General features: G+C 37.7%; 1 protein-coding gene across 2 annotated transcripts in view; it reads left to right on the top strand.

Moving 5' to 3' along the window:
• The first annotated feature begins 2,745 nt into the window (after window positions 1-2,745).
• Window positions 2,746-18,524, top strand: part of LOC137970084 (regulatory-associated protein of mTOR-like) — a 47,488-nt gene continuing 31,709 nt past the window's right edge. Inside the window, exons 1-13 of one of the 2 annotated variants that reach the window (XM_068816559.1) lie at window positions 2,746-3,043; window positions 3,136-3,238; window positions 7,606-7,688; window positions 8,071-8,148; window positions 8,836-8,916; window positions 9,508-9,654; window positions 9,988-10,151; window positions 12,004-12,063; window positions 13,904-14,004; window positions 15,230-15,374; window positions 15,810-15,885; window positions 16,200-16,391; window positions 18,157-18,267. In XM_068816559.1, the coding sequence (XP_068672660.1) occupies window positions 2,885-3,043; window positions 3,136-3,238; window positions 7,606-7,688; window positions 8,071-8,148; window positions 8,836-8,916; window positions 9,508-9,654; window positions 9,988-10,151; window positions 12,004-12,063; window positions 13,904-14,004; window positions 15,230-15,374; window positions 15,810-15,885; window positions 16,200-16,391; window positions 18,157-18,267 (1,500 nt within the window). In that variant the 5' untranslated portion in view covers window positions 2,746-2,884. The remainder of the gene's footprint in view (window positions 3,044-3,135; window positions 3,239-7,605; window positions 7,689-8,070; window positions 8,149-8,835; window positions 8,917-9,507; window positions 9,655-9,987; window positions 10,152-12,003; window positions 12,064-13,903; window positions 14,005-15,229; window positions 15,375-15,809; window positions 15,886-16,199; window positions 16,392-18,156; window positions 18,268-18,524) is intronic. The other variant, XM_068816558.1, reaches the window with a different exon arrangement.

Raw genomic sequence — 18,524 nt, 5'->3', positions numbered from 1 at the left:
CGCTCTCAACAGTCGTTACGCTTCTTTGCGTGCAAACCTGGACATAAGTGGTTTTTAGAAGACATTCTCGTTGCCGTTCCCGTCGTCGTTGCTAAAGCTCCCTATTATTTGAACCAGGGGCTCATCAAGGGGAACCTCTATCTCCCAGTAGATTTATTTATGGCTGCCTTCCCTGGGAGAATTCAGCACGCACTCCAGGTGATCTCGTGACGTAATTCGGAGAACTGGGGAGAAAAATTTTAACGCCGTATCCCACAACCTCGCGCGGCATTGAATGTTATTTCCGAAGGCGAGGTTAGATCTCGGCGGTTTCCACTTGAATGTTTATTCAGTAACAGGAAATGTGGGAGACACGGAATGATCTGTTTTGTTTTGGCGATGGAAATACTGTAGGAAACCTAAGGCCGCGCGCGGTTATGGGATACAGCGTTAAAATTTTTCTTCCCAGTCCTCCAAATTACGTCACCAGATCACCTGGCGGTTGTGAAAGCCAATCAAAATATGTTTCGTCGAAATATTAAATTAACATTGCTAAAACTACATTTTAGAATTTAGAATTAAGTACCTTTTAAAATAATTTTATATCTTTTGATTGCCTCCGACATTCTGTTGTTATCCGCTAATTTTTCAGTAAAAAATCGAAGTAACTTGTGTAAGCATTCTATTTTACTACTTAGGTGATAAACATTCAATGAACATGAAACAAATCATCTGTGTGGCTAAGATGTTCGTTATAACCTCTCGAACTTGTGTTGTTTGCCCCGTCAGAAGTGTGTAGCTTGCATGATAATAACAAATCCAACATGGCGGCTATCGTGAATAAGGTCTATTGAGCCAGTGGTAGTTCCGTTTGGTGCTGATCCTCTGGGTCGATAAATGTGCATCCACGTGAATTATAAGGCGATCGAAGCATTTTCTCTGGGTGCAAACAGGACGCGCCTTTGCCTGTTGAAAACAATCCACACTGATTAAAGCACTGTAAGTACTTGGGTTACAAAGTACATTTATTTTAACAGTGATTCAATACCGTAATCCGATTTTGCCTCGATCTCCTTCAAACCATGCGACTGTAAGAGTCACTACCAAATAAATCATGGCAATTTTCTTCTTCAAAGGTTAGAAGTGTTAGTATCCAGAGACATAAGGTAACAATTTTTTTTTTCAAGTTACAACTTATACGTTATAACTTTTTCAGGCGTCGCCAGTTTGTCCGTGTAATTCTTAAGAGTTTCGATTTTCATTTGCAAGTCTCAACACACGACGGGTCTCAATACCTCTAAAAATCAGCTTCAATTAACAAAATGAGGGCTGTCAGATTTCAATACACATAGCCGGCTTTGCCCTGCAGAAAGAGAACCTTACAACCAGTGTCAGTTTTCTCTTCAGTTTGAAGTGTAATTGTTTGATATTCCCCGGCTTTAAAAGGTATTTACTTGATTTTTTTGTCTTTCTTCAGGCGACCTAAGAATAAAAAATTACTTATTTGGACTGATATAATTATCTCCATACTTATAGTATTTTTTGTGAGAAAAATCGTTTCTCGTTCAATTGTACAGGGTTTGTTGCTAATCACTAATAAGGAACGAAGAAAAGAAACTAATATAGACCTTTTTTTAAAATCACATTACGAAGAATTTCTAAGCAGAAAACACACGATTCAATAGCGAGATACATACTGTATTCACCCAAAATACTCGTGATTCTCACGCTTCATTTTATTTAAAAATCAGTGACGTCGCCACGTGCTCCTTATGGAAATAAATTGGCAACTTCAGCATCCCCAGGTAGGAACTTTTCCGTGCCTGGAAGGGTCGTTGTAGAAACTTGACTTGTGAATACTCCTGGGAATACTCGTGTACTAGTTCCTTGAAATGACAGCATCTCATCTTTTGCAAGCGCATTACAGGCACGAAATGGGCGAAGAAAAAGGTTCTACCCCTAGTAACAGCTAGGAAATCTTCCTTGCCTGTTTTATAACCCCTCTTTCCTTTGCGGCTGAATAGTGACAGACTATGGTTTGGCTTTTGAATAAGTGGGCTATACCAAAGGTATGCCTCAATCGCAAGTTGAGGGTTTACGGGGAGAAGTAAAAGAAATCTGTGACACAGCCACGAAATTGAAAAATGATTATAAACTTTGTTGAACTTTGACTGCATCTTTCTGCTGTATAACAGAGTAGAAAGCGTTTTGTTTCCCATGGAATTAAGAACTCGTGGAAAGACTCCCGGAAAAGACTCTTCAGAGCCGGTTTTGTTTGTACCAGGGAACGGTTGAAACGTCTGGGTTACGAAAGATCAGCTGAAAGATCAAAGATCGCAGAATTCACGCAGAACTTTTAGATAAGGGCACAAGTTGCAGAAAAAGTAGTAAGGCCATTTTATTTCCTCTCTTCGCTATCAGCTGAGATTGGCCTATTTTTTTTTTCTTGTCATTTTATATTTGCCGAATTATCAAGATTCCACCAATTCCCTAATTAGGCTACTACTTAACAGTAACTATGCATACGCTCCTTTGTTTTAAGAAATAGCGGTGACTCCTCCAAGAGAATGAGAAAATCTTGGTCATCGATCAAATAAAGAGAAACAACTGGGTGCTAGCAAATATTCCAAGTGTCATTCCAAGTATATTTTTAATTCGAGTTTTGCGTGACGGAAAGTAGAGCAAGGGGTCGAGCAAGGGGCAAAGTCCTGAATAATTGAGGCCCGCGGTTCCCAATGCGAATGTAAACATAAACAAAAGCATGCGCAGTTACTTGCTGATGGGACGGCACCGAACACGTTGTGATGTTTCGGTTTTTGCCTGGGAGAGGAAGCCGTTTAAAATGGATGATTTACTTACTTTTGGGGCGTTAAGGTTTGTGTTTGAATAAGTCAAGGCTTCTAGCATGTCAGTTGAGGAGCTAGAACATGACGATCCGTTCTATGATGAGGACGAAGGGGAGATTGTGGACTGGCAACTGCCACTTTGTTTTATGAAGAAGCGGCATAAGGAGTTGATCGAAGGGTCTAGACCTTTGGCGCAGACATGGCGAATGAAAGAGAGAGTGAGTTATCACGGACATTTTTGCTTATTAAATACGCAGCTAACGTGTTGCTTTGTTTTGTTGGTATGTTGTTATCTTTTGTTGCATTGCAGATGAAAACAGTGAGTGTTGCTCTTGTCTTGTGCCTTAACATCGGCGTTGACCCGCCGGATGTGGTCAAAACTTCACCATGTGCAAGGATGGAATGCTGGATCGGTTAGTAAATTATCGTGTTATCTTTTGATGGTGTTAGGTTTTGTTTTCATTCGTTTGCAACCACGTCTTCTGGTGAAAATTCTGCTCCCCTAGCGCCCAGCGGCTGGTAAATTTACAACTTTCGCGGGTTCGTGCACGGAAATCAAACGATTTTATGCGTAAAAGGGACACGCACAATTGAAAAGAGGTCTTGCCAGATGAAATAATTTTACTTCACGTGCTCGTCGCCAAAACAAAGCGTGAATATTGTCTCGTAAGATGACCGTTTTCTTTCGGTTTTTGTTTTGAAATATCGTGCACGTGAAGTTTGTCACCTAACTGTATTCTCCAACTACTTCGATCCAATTTAATTTATTCCCATGGATATACACATCCAGTCAAATGCTAATTTGCACATTTTTCCGATTCTTGGTACACAACAAAAGGCTTCTTTTCCCGTTAAGCTTAATTCTTACCACGTTTACACGAAAGCTCCCTCTAAATGGGTTCTCAATTTGCTTTCCGTGCTCGCTGTACCAAATTAAATTTTTTTTTTTTCGTCGAACATACCAATTATGGAAAGGTCAATGGTGGGCGGTGTTTTATTGTTGAAACTCTGCTTTCTTGTAACCACTAAAGCATGAAACACGCAAAATGTTCGGTATCCTTTCCATGGAAGCTCTTTCTGTTTTGTATTCTTTCATGTAACGAGGGGATTCAGGTCCTATAAGCCCCATGGTTTTCTTTTGGGCTCCCTTGCCACCAGACAGTGTCAATTCCATATGATAGCGTTGCATGTTATTCAAAATAATTTTTTTGGTACCTTCTGAAAGACATTAGATACCCTGCAAGCAAAGTTCATTGTAATCTTCCAGGATATAAAACTTGTCTTGACCTTGAGATAGTTCAGATATTCATGTCTCTTTGCTACAATGCAAATGAGCAAGTTTAGGCCTGTCTTCTCCATTTAACATTTTAAATTACCGTTGACCATTTTAATAAGTCAAACTCCACTATTTTGTTCTCTGTCGATTCAAAGTCAAGTCAGGTTGAATTTCTTATATTTTTACCACCTTTACTATCAGCTATTAATTGAGAATTTCCACTATTATGAACCTTTAATTCACCCTAGTCTTTAAATCATACCGGGTTCAACTGCAATGAGTTGTAGCAAGCATACAGCATTCCATGTGGGATGAATTTCTGCCATTTTTGGTTTAAAAAAAATGAAAATTTTAACTCTTAATTTTTACCCAGATGCACCTTGTCAAACCAGGTTTGAAATAGTTCTGATCATCCAAGTTCCAATCAGGTGTTGTCCACACAAGGACATTTTTTTAGCAATTCTTATGTTAGAAAATGCGGTGTCTGTGAAGGAGGAAATGATAATAAATTGTTGAGCATGAAAGCCAATCAAATAATATTGCAGTTATGCGGTATATTTGCTGCATGTAGTCCAATATAATAATTTTTGCTAGTGTGTGAAATTAGTCGGTCATGGAACCAGATTCAACTTGAAATAAAGTACAGTTCGAAATCTCCAATAGTACAACACAGGGCACAAGTTTGAATTCAAGTGATTCAATTTTTTGTGGCCTTCATTTACCTAAAAGATCATTTGATTGATTGCATTAGTCAAAGACAAAAGAATATCTTTGGTGTCATTCCAGCATTGCAAAAAATATAGATTGTGATTTCAAAGATCAAGAAAGCGTGCTTTGGAATGTTTTGGAAAAGCTGCCCTTCAGGATAAGACTGATATAGTTTTAAACTGTGGATGAATGAAATTATTTTTTAATGAAGTATGGACAGGTCAAGATTAATAAGATTATGATACATGTATTTTGCCAAGCTTCGTTTTATAATTTGTAAAATTAAGAGTTTATGATTTAATGTCATCAGTGATGATTTTGTAAATTTCAATAAATTGTGCACTCAAGAATATTTTTCTTTTGTTTCTTTGCTCTGTGTACTTGGAATTATGAAACTTAAACATGCAAATCAATATAGAGAAATTACCATCTGGTGCTCATTCTTGGGCAATTACCCACTGCCCCCAAACTTTTATCAAAATTTATAATGTGGGAAGGGGGAAGGATGGTGCTTGCATGGTAAATTTGACAGGTCTCAAAAACCACTGAGCATGCTCACTTATTTCCCGCCATCAATGTTTCAAAATGGCGGATGACAAATGAGATTTCTCCGCGTACTTTAACCTCTCACCAGGCCGCTCGTACATTTGTTCAAATTTTAATAATCGGTTGAGTTGCGCCTTTGACATTTCTAGTTTACCTCTGTACGAAGTTTAGAGAGATCGGCGGTTGTTATCCAAAAGATATTGTCCCTTATCTGGTTCCTTCTCGTGTAAATGTTCGCTGCTAGTGGAAGATGAACCGGACTCTGTTTTTCTCGTTTGTTAAAGCTGCCCATGGTTTGTTAAGCTTGAGATGTGGACTACGTTTACGTTGTTTTTTCCACAAGAAAATATCAAAAATGACTTTTTTTTCGTTCCATTGATCTTGAGAAAACACTTCCTAAAGGTGTTGTTGTGGATTTAAACCGAAAGGAGCGACTGTATAAAGTTCATATAATGGCGAGAGTCACTTTAGAACCAGTTCTAAAGTGACAAATGACTGGCAAATAACTTTTACTTATGAATTATTCATAAGTAAAAGTTATTTGCTCGTGTACCAAATTGTCTTACAGTTGCAGTCATTTTTCAGATTGATAGCCTTAAATGTACTGCAGCAACTCTGCCAGCTGTTTGGTCTCAGCAGCATAAGCAGTACAAATCCACCATTGTTTAATACTATCCAGGGACTAAATCAAGAATGGAAATAGATTACAGTTTGAAAAAAATATGCCACTTTTTTTTACTCCTTACACTTACTGCATTCAACTTTAATTTATTCATCCTTGGAAATGGTAGGAATGATTAGTATTCTTTAAAGCAATTGCTAAAAATTCATTGCACCTAATGTTGAAATATTTTTTCCATATGGAAAGGTAACAGCAGTTATTTCTGTGAAAGTCTTCTCCAGAAAACTCCAACATGGGATTACGCCCCTTTCAAATGTAGCGTTGTATGCTTTTGCTCGATGACTTTGAACAATTATTACATAAATATGAAGTTATGGAGTTTTTTAAAAGTTAAATCTAATGGAAGGGGATTTAAATTATTGAAACCACTGTGTTGCAACCAGAGTCCACAAAGAGAGGTTAAATAATCTATTGCACTGGAAGTATTTAGTAGGCCAGCATGAAATTTGTTTTGGATAATAGCACTGAATCACCTTCAACAAGTTTTCTAAACTTTAAAGATACCTAATTTTATATCCTCCTGCTGTTTTATTGCTGGAAGATAAAACCAATTCTTGATTAATTATTTTTGTTGTCACATTAACCCACTACAATGTGTTGAAAGTGTATTATTAGCTGTAGTAATATTTTGTTACAGTAAAATCCCCCCTGCTAGTGAGCTGGATTTCTGAATCAAATTTTCAACTTGGAATATTGGTATTGTTGTTTTGGCTATTCAGACTTAACCTAATCTATGATTATTTCTATAATTTGGAGGGAAGCAAATGATTGGCATTTGCTTGAAATGACTATAGCAAAATATAATTGCAACTAAAAGGTTTCCTTCTAGTGTACCCAATATGAGGTGCTTATATGGCATGTTATGTATGACATTGGTGCTAAATTCACTTTAAAATTTATCTTTGAACGACTGAAATACATTTCTAACTTTTCAGGGATGTCATGCATTTCTTTTTTTTTCCTCCGTCTTAATAAATTTGCCTCCATGGACCACTTGAATGGCCATTTTAACAACTTAATTTTGAAGAAAAATGCAAAAATCTTAACATTTTCTGCTAGATGCGGGCCCCCGCGGAAACAGTGTGCAAATATTTAGTCGAAAGAGAAACCATTTGGAAATTTAATGATATATTTTTGCTCCACTTTTTAAAAGATAAATGCATGAATTGAAATCAAGATGGTACCCCATTAGCCGGTAAGCTCCACTCAAACACTGACAGAGCAACCTGGACTCGCGTTGACCTTGAAATTGTTAAAGAAATTTCCCTCGTAGCACTGTTGGCTAAAAAGTACGGTGGCCCACAACTAAAAAGAGAATCTCGCTGGCATAAAAACGCACTATGCAGTCAAAACATTCGTCCGTTTTACTGGCCTGAAAAAGGTCTTTTTTTTTATCGACGGAGATCGGATAAACACCCGATGGGAGCCATGTTTTTCACCAGTGAACAATAAGTCAGTGGTTACCGTCTTGCGCACGCGTCCTTGAAAGGCAACCTTAGCCAATCAGAGGTTTTTGAGACCTGTTGGTAAATTCAGTAATATTATCTTCTTGTATTTCTGGCTGATAGATCCTCTCTCCATGAGCCCTCAGAAGGCTTTGGAGACTATTGGCAACAGGCTGCAGGAACAGTATGAACGCTGGCAACCACGGGTAAGGTCAGAGTAAAATAAAGATCTGAACCTAAAGACAGTAGTAATTAAAGCTTGCATTTTTTTTTGCTCTGAATGGAAAGGAAATGTTTCCTGTGGTTACCATGCTTCAAAAACTGGAACCCCGCCAGCCAGTTACTTCTGGCTATGGTGCTGTGTTGAGGGATTAGATAAATTAACCATTATACAGGGAAATTGCCACCAGTACAGTCACCTTTGCAACTAAGATATCTGGAAAAGTCGCAGTTTGTGACTAGTATTCACTTTTGCTCTCTTGAAATAAAAGTGTTAGCAGTTGCCACTTTTCTTTTGCTTAACATGGAAAATGTTTGGCCCCAGTCCTCAATGGCAGTCCTGAGTTTCTCATTTTTGTTGGATGTTAGGCTCGCTACAAGCAAAGTCTTGATCCTACAGTGGAGGAGGTTAAGAAGTTATGCACGTCATTGCGCCGAAATGCAAAGGTAAAAAAATACCCGTTTGTTAATCAGATCTTAATGCACCTGTTCTGTTTAATTTATGATAGTTAGAACTATTCACTGAAGTGGAGGTGGCTAGTTAACAATTAGACCCATAGCCCTTGCGGCAAAGCCGAATGGGCTATTGACCCGTGGCCCTTGAGGGTGAAGGGTCTCATTGTTTTAGTATCACTCAACTAGTCGGACAGAAAAGGCAATAATAATGTTAGCAAATGCAAGTTGAAGAAATATTTATTTGGGAATAAAACGAAGAAAAGCATTGACCACACTTTTCGCTACTCGAGGACTATTACTAATAGTCCTCTAGTAGCGTAGCCAATCAAAATGCAGGATTTGCAAATAGTCCACTAGTTGGGTGATACTAATAGTGGATATCCATCACTAGCCACCGACACTGAGGTGAATAGTTGTTTTAGTGTATACTAAAACAGTGAGATAACGTAGCACAAAAAGATGAGTTTGACTCATTTATTCCTGCGAAGATTACAACATTTTCGGGTGCAAATTCCATGCGAATTGCTCGGAGGAAGCTGAGAGGTGAATAGCAAAGGAGTTTGAGTAGCCAATCAGCATGCATGTTTAAGTTACGCTATCCACTGTTTTAGTATATACTAAGGTTTATTATCAGTAATAATTATTGTGACTTACATATGTTTGAACTATCATTTTAAGGAAGAGAGAGTCCTTTTTCATTATAATGGTCATGGTGTTCCCAGAGCAACTGCCAATGGTGAGATATGGGTTTTTAACAAAGTAAGTAAACTTTTGGTGTCAGTTACTTTGTCATAAAACACCCTCAAGCAAATTCCAATTAAATTTTGTACTTGCTGGCTGTTTGAATATTTTGTTCTTTACTTTCCAGGCTCAATCAATTTTAAGACCTCACTCCTCTGTCACCTTGTTGTTGCGGTTAATAGACCTTTTTATACTTCTAGCAGCATTTTTAGAGTGCTGTAATGAATTGAATCAAGGGTCCAGGAATTTAAATGATTCATAATTACATAATTATCATGTACTATTAGAGAAAGAAGGTACACGTTATTTAACGTCGGAAGTTCCTTTACTCTCTAGAGAGTATTCTCCCAGGAAGCCGACTGTGCGCTCATTTTACCCCCCTCTTTCCATCAGTGCTCCGTTTTAAGGTATTTAAAGCTACTTAGGCTACACTGAAAGGAAAGAAGTCAAAACAAGGATGAGAGATCCGGGGATCGAACTCGGGACCTTATGCACCAACTCCGCGCACTATCCGATTGTGCCACCCTTGCTCCTCAGAATAATAGAGAAAAGCGATGACGTGTTTCATACTTGCATGTTTTTAAACTTGTACCTGTGTTATTTTTACAGAGCTACACCCAGTACATTCCTTTGTCAGTGTATGATCTGCAGACATGGATGGGAAGCCCATCAATTTTTGTGTATGACTGTAACAATGCAGGCCTTATTGTTCAGTCTTTTATCCAATTTGCTGCTCAGCGCGAACAGGAACAGGAGGTAGGATATGTACGTGTATGTTTCACCTCGAAATGTCCGATGGAGATCCTGGAAAAAAATTTCTAGGGTCTTGAAACTTGATCCTCGATCCTCGGTTTTTGAGAACATTGAGAATCGTGGATTGAGTTTTGAGTTGAGACCGTCAACTAAATTTTGCACACTACTACTACTGTGGTAAATCCACAGATCAATAAGATGAAATCTGATAGAGTTTGAGGTTACAAGGATTCAGCAAATCATATTAAGTGTTTCGCTGTCTTCGTAAAGAAAAAGTAGTATTTCTTGACAAAAGATCATTGTGCACAGTTAATCTGACTCGTGATTTCCCTACAGCGGTGCCTTGCACAAGGTACCCCCATGCCAGTGCCCCTTGCTGTGAAGAACTGCATTCAGTTAGCATCGTGTGATGCAAACCAGCTTCTACCGATGAATCCAGAGCTACCAGCCGACTTGTTCACTTCCTGTCTAAGCACCCCCATTAAGGTGGCTTTGCGATGGTAAGTGGGAATAGCTATGGCCCAAAGTAGAAAACTCTCCTTAGGTCCCTCAGGTATTAGCCACCAGACCTACTAGTAAGATGTGTAGCACAATCACCATACCCAATTGGGGGTGACTCAGAAACAGTTCCTGATTTATTCAGTTTAACGTCTTCAATAAAGCTATATTTTTGTTGAATGCTAAGGTTGTCCTTGTTGATTAGCATACAGGGTGTAAAAAGGGTAAGCGACTTTCTTTCCTTGAGAAAACTAAAGAAAAGGATACAAAAATAGGAACATTTTGAGTGTAACGCGTAACACAATTATTTTTCAAATTGAAAGTCTTCAAAACCATTTTTCATAAGAGAGAACAATTATGTGGATTAATGGACAATAACCACTTATAACACACAGTAAATACTACATATGAGCCAAATTTCAACAGTTCAAGTTTATTAAAACACATTAAAAAATTCAAAATTCCGTAGTTTCCTTACTGTAACGCTGTGTTTTGGAATTCTGGCGCTCACTAGGTTATTGTTCAATTGATATCTGTGGGTTCAAAACCATCTCAACTAAATGCTCATACCTTGTGCTTATAACATACAGAAAAATTAGTTTGAGGGATCCACTACAAATGGAGAAATCACTCCTCAAAACAGTCGCTACGCTTTTTCTGTTCCACAATTACGCAATAATATTTTTCAAGACCACTTCTTTCGATGTTGCTCCTGATCCAACCAAGGCATAACTGGGTTCCAGCCAAGCATTTTCTGAATGCTCACAAGTTTCCCTAGCTATTTCCACAGTTTCGTCATCGTAGCTTTCAGGGTCGCGAAAATATTAGCCTTTGACTGAGTCGCTACGTTTTTTTGACATGCTGGGCCATATTGAACCAAGTTTTGAGTGCCAGTAAACATCACAATCTACTTTGCAAAGAAGCCATGATTGCCATAAGCTTCACAAGGCTTGGTAACCTTTCCTCTATGTTTATCATTGGGAAGTCCACAATGTCTTTTCAGGGGCAATTTTCAGGAAATTGAGAGACACATCTGATCTGAGCTCAAATTGTAAAGTGGAGCAGAAAGCCAGCGTTTAGGGTGTCAATAGAACTAAATGAGGGATGCTATCCTCCATGTAGTGAAAGCTTTCTGTTTTTTCTTTTTATTTACCTCAAAATTGACTCTCTGTATGAAAGACCATGCCTGCAAGGGATCATGGGTAAATAAAAAATTCAGTTTAACAGACCAAACTTTAATATTTTCCGAACAATTAGAAAGATATGAAAGTCTGGGTGTGAAATAAGCCAAAATAAGTGATTTTCACCCCAATAAACACAATTTCACAATTTTTAAGGATGTTACAGGAATGGGTACGGTGATTATGCTACTCATCTAAGAGTATATGTATAAATTATTGGCAGATCCATCACTGAGCTACACTGTAGTTACAATAGATTTGTCTGCTGGTTCTTGTGTTAAACAGAAATAGGAGGGCATGTTTTTTTTTTGTGAAGTCATTTCCCAGAGCTAAATTTTCTGTAAGGTTTTAGAACAAACTGCCAATAACCCAAACTTTTACATTTTAAGTTCTTCTGTAACATGCATGGAAACTTTCATAAATGGTGGCCTATTTCTTTTTCTTTTTTTTTGCTTTTTTGGATCAACTGGCTACATTTTTTATCAAAAATTCTTTTGAATTAGCATGTTGAAGCAGTGCTACATAGGTTTATTAGCATTAAAACCATACAATATTTTTATGGCTGCCAAAATGGAAGAGGTACAGTAAATTGAATTTGTCTAATTTAAACCTAAGTAGATCTTACATCTGGTATTTGTTTCCTTAAAGCCTTTCTTGTGCCATTTGTCTCTAGGTTTTGTGGTCAAAAAAGCAGCAAGCTTGTTCCTAATGTTACTCTTGAACTTATTGAAAAGTGAGTTAGTTTAATATTTAGCAGTAATTGTGTTGTTCCTGAAAATATCTAGATCGCCACCACAGACGGGAATTTCAATGTTGGGACCCCCCACCCCTTCAGATTTTCCATTTGGCATGGTATGGTTAACCCCCTCACCCCTTCTGAATTCCAAAAAAAAAAATCTTGCACCCCCTGTAACATTTGGAAATCGTTTGCCTTCCATTAAAAGTGTTTAATTAAGAATTGATAAAAACCATAAACCACATTCCGCATTTCTATCGCCATACATTTCAACTTTTTGTTACCGTAAATCAACCCGGGAAATTAGCCATGAAATCTAACTTAAACTCAGCTTATAATAATTACAGAATCCTGTCTAAACAATATTGCAAGCATTTGTAGGGAGTTCTCAGTTGCAATTTTGAGCTTTCAAGTTTACAAAATGTGTGAAGAATTTGAAATAAACATGATTACCAACAAACCTACTGTATAAACCAATTTAATTTGGTGGATCAATGGTAATGTACATCAAGAAAAATGACATACAGTATTGTGCAAAAGTAATGAGAGCGTAGTTAGAGGAAATTTACAAATTTCAGGGCTTTTCGACGAAAAATGGCGAATTTTTGTCCAGACTGAAAGTTCGCAGAATTGACGAATTTTTGCAATGCCTATTGTTGTAGTTGATGTAAATTCACTCTTCCCGAATTTCCCTTCAAATTTTCGAGGGAAAATTCGCTCTTCCCAAATTTTCCTTCAAATTTTCAAATGAAAAGTCACCCTTTTGGTGAAGTTTCTGTGCATATTCCTATCCAGCATAACACTAGAATTTGTGTGATCGAAATGCTTGACTTGATTTGTGTTAATTGTTGATTTCAGTTTACAGTGTCCCCAATTTAGTGCTCCAGTGCTAGAACAACTTACAGCTTTCTTTCTTAAAAGTCACTATTAAATTTAATTGGTCTTTTACATGAGTAAAGGGGTAGCAAAGTAGTCACATAATTCAAGAATTACTTTATCCACTGCCATCTTTAGTACAGTGGTTATTTCCCTACCAATCAAAATTGCAACGTTGACACTTTCCATGGATGACGTAAAGCCTTTTTATGTATTCAATACTCGCTTCGAAGAAAACGCTTCAATAACACAAGAAGGAAATATGTTTTGTTCTAAATAAAGAGTGGAATATTCATAAAATTTTAAGTACATTAACGTTTTAACAGCTTTTGGCGAATAAACATCATAAGTTGTGTGATTGGAAGTCCCGCTGACTCTATGGCTGAGTGGAAGTTTGTTTGGGTCAGCTCACCGACAAAATGAAAAAAAATAAACAATGTGCAGAGCAAGAACCACGCTCGGCCCATGGCTGCGTGGTTAACAAGTAACTAGATTTATGTACTTATCTTGCCATGTTCTGGCCTCTTGGTAACCTAGAAACATGTAAGGTACTCAACAAAAGCAAAGTGGCCGTTTTTTAAGCTAAAGCATGGTAGAAAACAATGCAGCTTGGCCAATGAAAACATCAGAATGACGGGACCCACAAAAGTTGAAGTGATCGCGTTGTACATGCCATCTGGAAGTTAATTTTAGGCTTCAAACCCCCCACCCAATGGGAATTTCCTAAGCCTTCAAGTCCCCCACCCCTCCAGTGTTTCCAATTTTGTCCATAGTGGATATTTTGTGGAACCACACAAGTCATTTTAAGTGATAAGATTATGTTTTCACCTGTTTCAGACAAGATAAATCCATTTTAATAGTTATATACATGTATGTACAATGAACTTTATTATGGAACTACCTAGGTGTTTATTTTCATTCCTTACTATCAATTTGGAATAAACTTACCTTTTCTACATAGAATACCAGGACGTTTGAATGACAGGAGAACACCATTAGGGGAGCTCAACTGGATTTTCACGGCAGTCACAGACACTATTGCTTGGAACACATTACCAAGAGGTTATTGTACTTTTGGACTCCTTTAGGTGCTGTTTGCATGGAGGATGGGAGACCCCTAAACCAACTTACAGTCGACTCCCAATAACTCGAACCTTCAAGGGAAATTGAAAAAGGTTCGTTTTATTGGGAGTTCGAGTTATCAGGGGTAAGGAGTTGAGCAGCAACCCTTTATGAAGATACATGCACTGCAAGTTAAACGTACCCCAAACCAACGCGAAACCTGAACTGGACTGACACGTTTTGCACAGTGCAAAAAGGACAAAGATTACAGGGCTGCTTCAAAATAAATTGAAATGATGTTTTGGACTGTAGTACACTGTTTGTTTTGATTTGTCACGTACTGACAGACGTGGTTCGAGTTGTTGAGGGTAAGAAAATATAGAGAATGGCATGAGGGGAAACGAAAACTGGTTCGAGTTAGCAGGAGTTTCAAGTTACGCAGGGTAAAATTGCAGTAAATGTACGACAGAAATCCAGGGGAAATTGATTTTGGGTCGAGTTAGCACAAGTCTTGACTTAGCAAGGGTTTGAGTTATTGGGAGTCGACTGTAATAGGCCTTTTGCAGCAAACGATCACATGGTACAAAATCCGCCATGCTGGAGGGCAAGCTCATTATTATTCCTCCACTGGGACATTAAAACAAAGGCAAGTCAAGCTTGACTGGTTCAGGTCTTTTTTTTTTTTTAATGTCCCAGTGGGGGAATAATAATGAGCTTTCCCTCCAGCTTGGCGGATTTTGTACCATGTGATCGTTTGTTGCAAAAGGCCTATTCTGTAGTCAACTGGAAAAAAAATTCACCTTTGACTAGTGTGTATCGTGTCAAGATATTCCATTCTCTACATGTAATGTACATGCATGTCATCCACATTGAGCAGTTTTTAAAGTGCTGTGCTGAAACAGTAAAGGAAAACAGTACTGTTGTTAAAGCAAACTAAGGAAAAGGGCAATAAACATGAGCAGACCTTGATAAAGAGCATCTCTTCTTGATTTACAATGTAGGGAAGTACTTTGTGAAGCAGAATATTTACTAAAGGGGCAATCAAGTTGCACTGTGTACACCTTATTCCAAAATAGTTGCACATTTTACTGGTAGTATTCTTTTGTCTGATTTCAGCCCGTCAAGACTCAGTCTGATTTAAAATTAATAATTATTGTAACGCTGCCATTTTGACATGGACTTGCTTGGTTCAATAAATTAGTTCTGTAACTTTCTTTAATTTTAGACCTGTTCCACAAGCTCTTCAGACAGGATCTTCTGGTTGCAAGCTTATTTAGGAATTTTCTTCTTGCTGAGCGAGTCATGAGATCATACAACTGCACACCGGTGTCTCACCCTAGACTCCCTCCGACCTACATGCATCCCATGTGGTGAGGTCTTCATTTTCAAAATTAATATTGCACAATTAAAATGCAGTTAATCCAACCCAGAAGACATGGGGAAAGTACTGAGAAACTAATAATTGTGCACGAAAATGTGCAAATGCTCGCTGAGGAAAAACAAACTCTCGAATTGTCAGCCCACAAGTCTTCCTCACTGTTTCATTATTGCATCACATTTTTTTTTTCATTGCTGTTGATCATTAAAGCACACAGGGTCAAAAGTTAAAGTTGCATTTTAAATGTAAATTTGTTTGAATAGCCTGTCAGCTGTCACAGTGAGAGTGATAGCAGTAAATGATTGAAAGGAGTCCTCCAAGTTCTGGATTGAAACGCACTGTATTTCTACCTTAGGTGCATACATGTAAATGGCTGAGCTTTTTGAGTATTCCAAGTCTCATTATCATTCTTTCCCTTTTTGTAAAGGCATGCCTGGGACCTAGCAGTTGACATTTGTCTATCTCAGCTACCAGATGTAATTGAAAACCCTGACAATTTTAAGGTAGGATGCCTTTTTGATGCTTTGCTATTTTAGCAAATTATTCGATGCTCTCCCAGTTCTGCTCTGCACAATAGTTATTAATACCTGCTTCAGCCTTACCATACAGTACGACGTTGAGGTTGCAGTTAGCTCATTGCTCTTGTCTATGTGGTAGTCTGTTTTTCTGTTATTTATTATTAAAATTAATTGTGACTGTTTATGTTTTTTGTTGTTGTTGTCTTCATTATTTTTGTTTTAAAACTTTGTTTAAACATGACTTATTGATGGAAGTTTACTGTTTTCAGTCACCTTGCTAATTTTTGGTTAATTTTTAGTTTCAGCATAGTCCATTTTTCTCAGAACAGCTGACAGCATTTCAAGTCTGGCTGGCCATGGGTGCAGAGAATAGAGATCCACCAGAGCAGCTGCCGATTGTTTTACAGGTTCTTTTGAGTCAGGTTCACAGACTGAGGGCTTTGGATCTACTTGGGAGATTCTTAGATTTAGGACCTTGGGCTGTCAATCTGGTGAGTTGACCTGAGACAGGGTGTCAAGTTTCTGTTTTATCAGTTTTCTACGTCTTTTTATTTTCTCCTTGAACTTGGTACAAAATGTAGTTATTGATGGTTGTAAAATGTTTCTGATGCTGACACATGCAGATACACTTTTTTTTGTAAGAACATTGAGGCTGAGATTAACCAAAATTTTAAGAATCAGAATGTGTGAGGAACATTCTTCAGGCTGAGAGTCGATAAAGAAAGTTGTTATTTTGCTCATTTGTATATTAAAAGAAAGCATCAGATACAGGTAAATTAATGCAAATCAACCCAAATACTTAGGGCATATTTTGTGTAACATAACAATGCATGATACTCATCGCAGTTTGTAATAATGAGCAGTTCTTATTTATATAATCTTTCCAAAATAACTTCAGCAACATCAAAGTCATCAGGTGAAAGTCTGAGCCCGGTTGTTCGTAAGCCGCTTAACTTAATCCAGGATTAACTTAAACTTTTGTTTCATGTTTTCAAGTTTTTGATGAAAGTATCTTCTGCTTATTTTTGTTTTTCAAGATTGACTTCTTCTAATGTATAGTTTTGCTGAATATCAGCTTTGAACAGCATTTAGTAGTAGAGAAATAAACTCCTTGGTTAATTTTTAATCTGGGATTAGCGTTAATTGGATTTTGAACAACCGGCCCTTGATGTACGTGTTAATGTAGTGTTAGAACATCTTAAGAACGCTTTTAGCTTCACATTGCAAAAATAAGTAAGAACATTCAGCTGAAGCTCCAAAATTAGACATTCTTATTAAAAATGAGTGTATGTCCAGAAATACATACATGTACATCTTAGACTAATTAGATGCACAACCATTTGATGAGCATCATGAAGTATATCCATCCCCTTGCCCTTCTCCCCAACTTCAACAATTACGTGCATTTGGGAATACATACCATCTTATTCTATGGTTTGACATACATGTCATGATGTGTAATACACGCGGACATTTTGAGAGTTGCATTCTTGGTAATTCTGACATTTCAGAAAAAATGGTCAACTTTGAGAGGTTGCCCAAAATCTTTGAAATGAACAATCCGAAAATTACTGTTCCATTTGATTCCGAACCCAATATTCTGAAATTTTGTCCCAAATGGATCGCGCCCCAGGAAATTTCCCGAATTTCAGATATTTGGGAAAAATGGAAAACCTCGAGAGGTTGACCAAAATTCTTGAAATGAACGTTCCAGAAAAGACTGTTCTATTTGATTTTAGACCGAAAATTTGGGAATTTTTGCCCTAATGGTCAAGTAAAGAGAACGAGCTGCTTTTATCCTCACCAAAAAATAATGCTAACCTTCGCAGTTACGTCATTGCTAGAAATGGGTAGCAAATGCTTGGACTTGAAGGGACATTAGTGTTGGTTGTCAAAATTATGTCACTTACAATACATGAATAAGCAACACATTTCAGGACTTTGTAGCGACCTTCTCTGATGAACAACCTTGTATGTTAAGAAACACAGCAAATCATCATAACAAGCAACAATGTTGAGCAATGGAAAATGCAAGTGATAGCTCATGCTCAATAGGCAATGAGCCGCTTTCCCGCAATCTGTTGGAAAAGTTAACTTTGCATATTATTTTATTATCGTCAGATAGTTGTTGACACTTAGACATGTAGGGAGAAATACAATGCATTGCATGGGTCATTATTATTTTGTTTTAATTATTATGTATGTACCTGTTATCAGCTGATCTCAGGTGATGATATTGTTATGATTCTATTTTAGGCATTATCTGTTGGCATCTTTGCCTATGTCCTTAAACTACTCCAGAGTTCAGCTAGAGAGTTGAGGCCTTTGTTAGTGTTTATCTGGGCAAAGATTCTGGCTGTTGACAGTGTAAGTTGTGAACTCAGTTATAGCAAGGTGGTTGTGTCACTCATGTACATGGTTAAGTGATGGCTGAATAGTGTGATACCGTACATTGTATTTACCTGTGTATAAGTCGATCCCCCATTTTTGATGGCAAAAAAAGCAATTTCTTAATTTTTTTTGTTAAATGTTCATGGGATACTGATCCTGTATTCTTCGATTTCTGAAAGTGTGGATACACACAAAAAGTCAGGGCCTCAAGCGCTTGAAGGGAAAGTACAGCC

Source organism: Montipora foliosa, chromosome 9 (assembly GCF_036669935.1).
Source record: "Montipora foliosa isolate CH-2021 chromosome 9, ASM3666993v2, whole genome shotgun sequence".
Lineage (NCBI taxonomy): Eukaryota > Metazoa > Cnidaria > Anthozoa > Scleractinia > Acroporidae > Montipora > Montipora foliosa.
The sequence above is the reverse complement of the archived record's forward strand: the minus strand, read 5'-3'. Positions and strand labels throughout refer to the sequence as shown.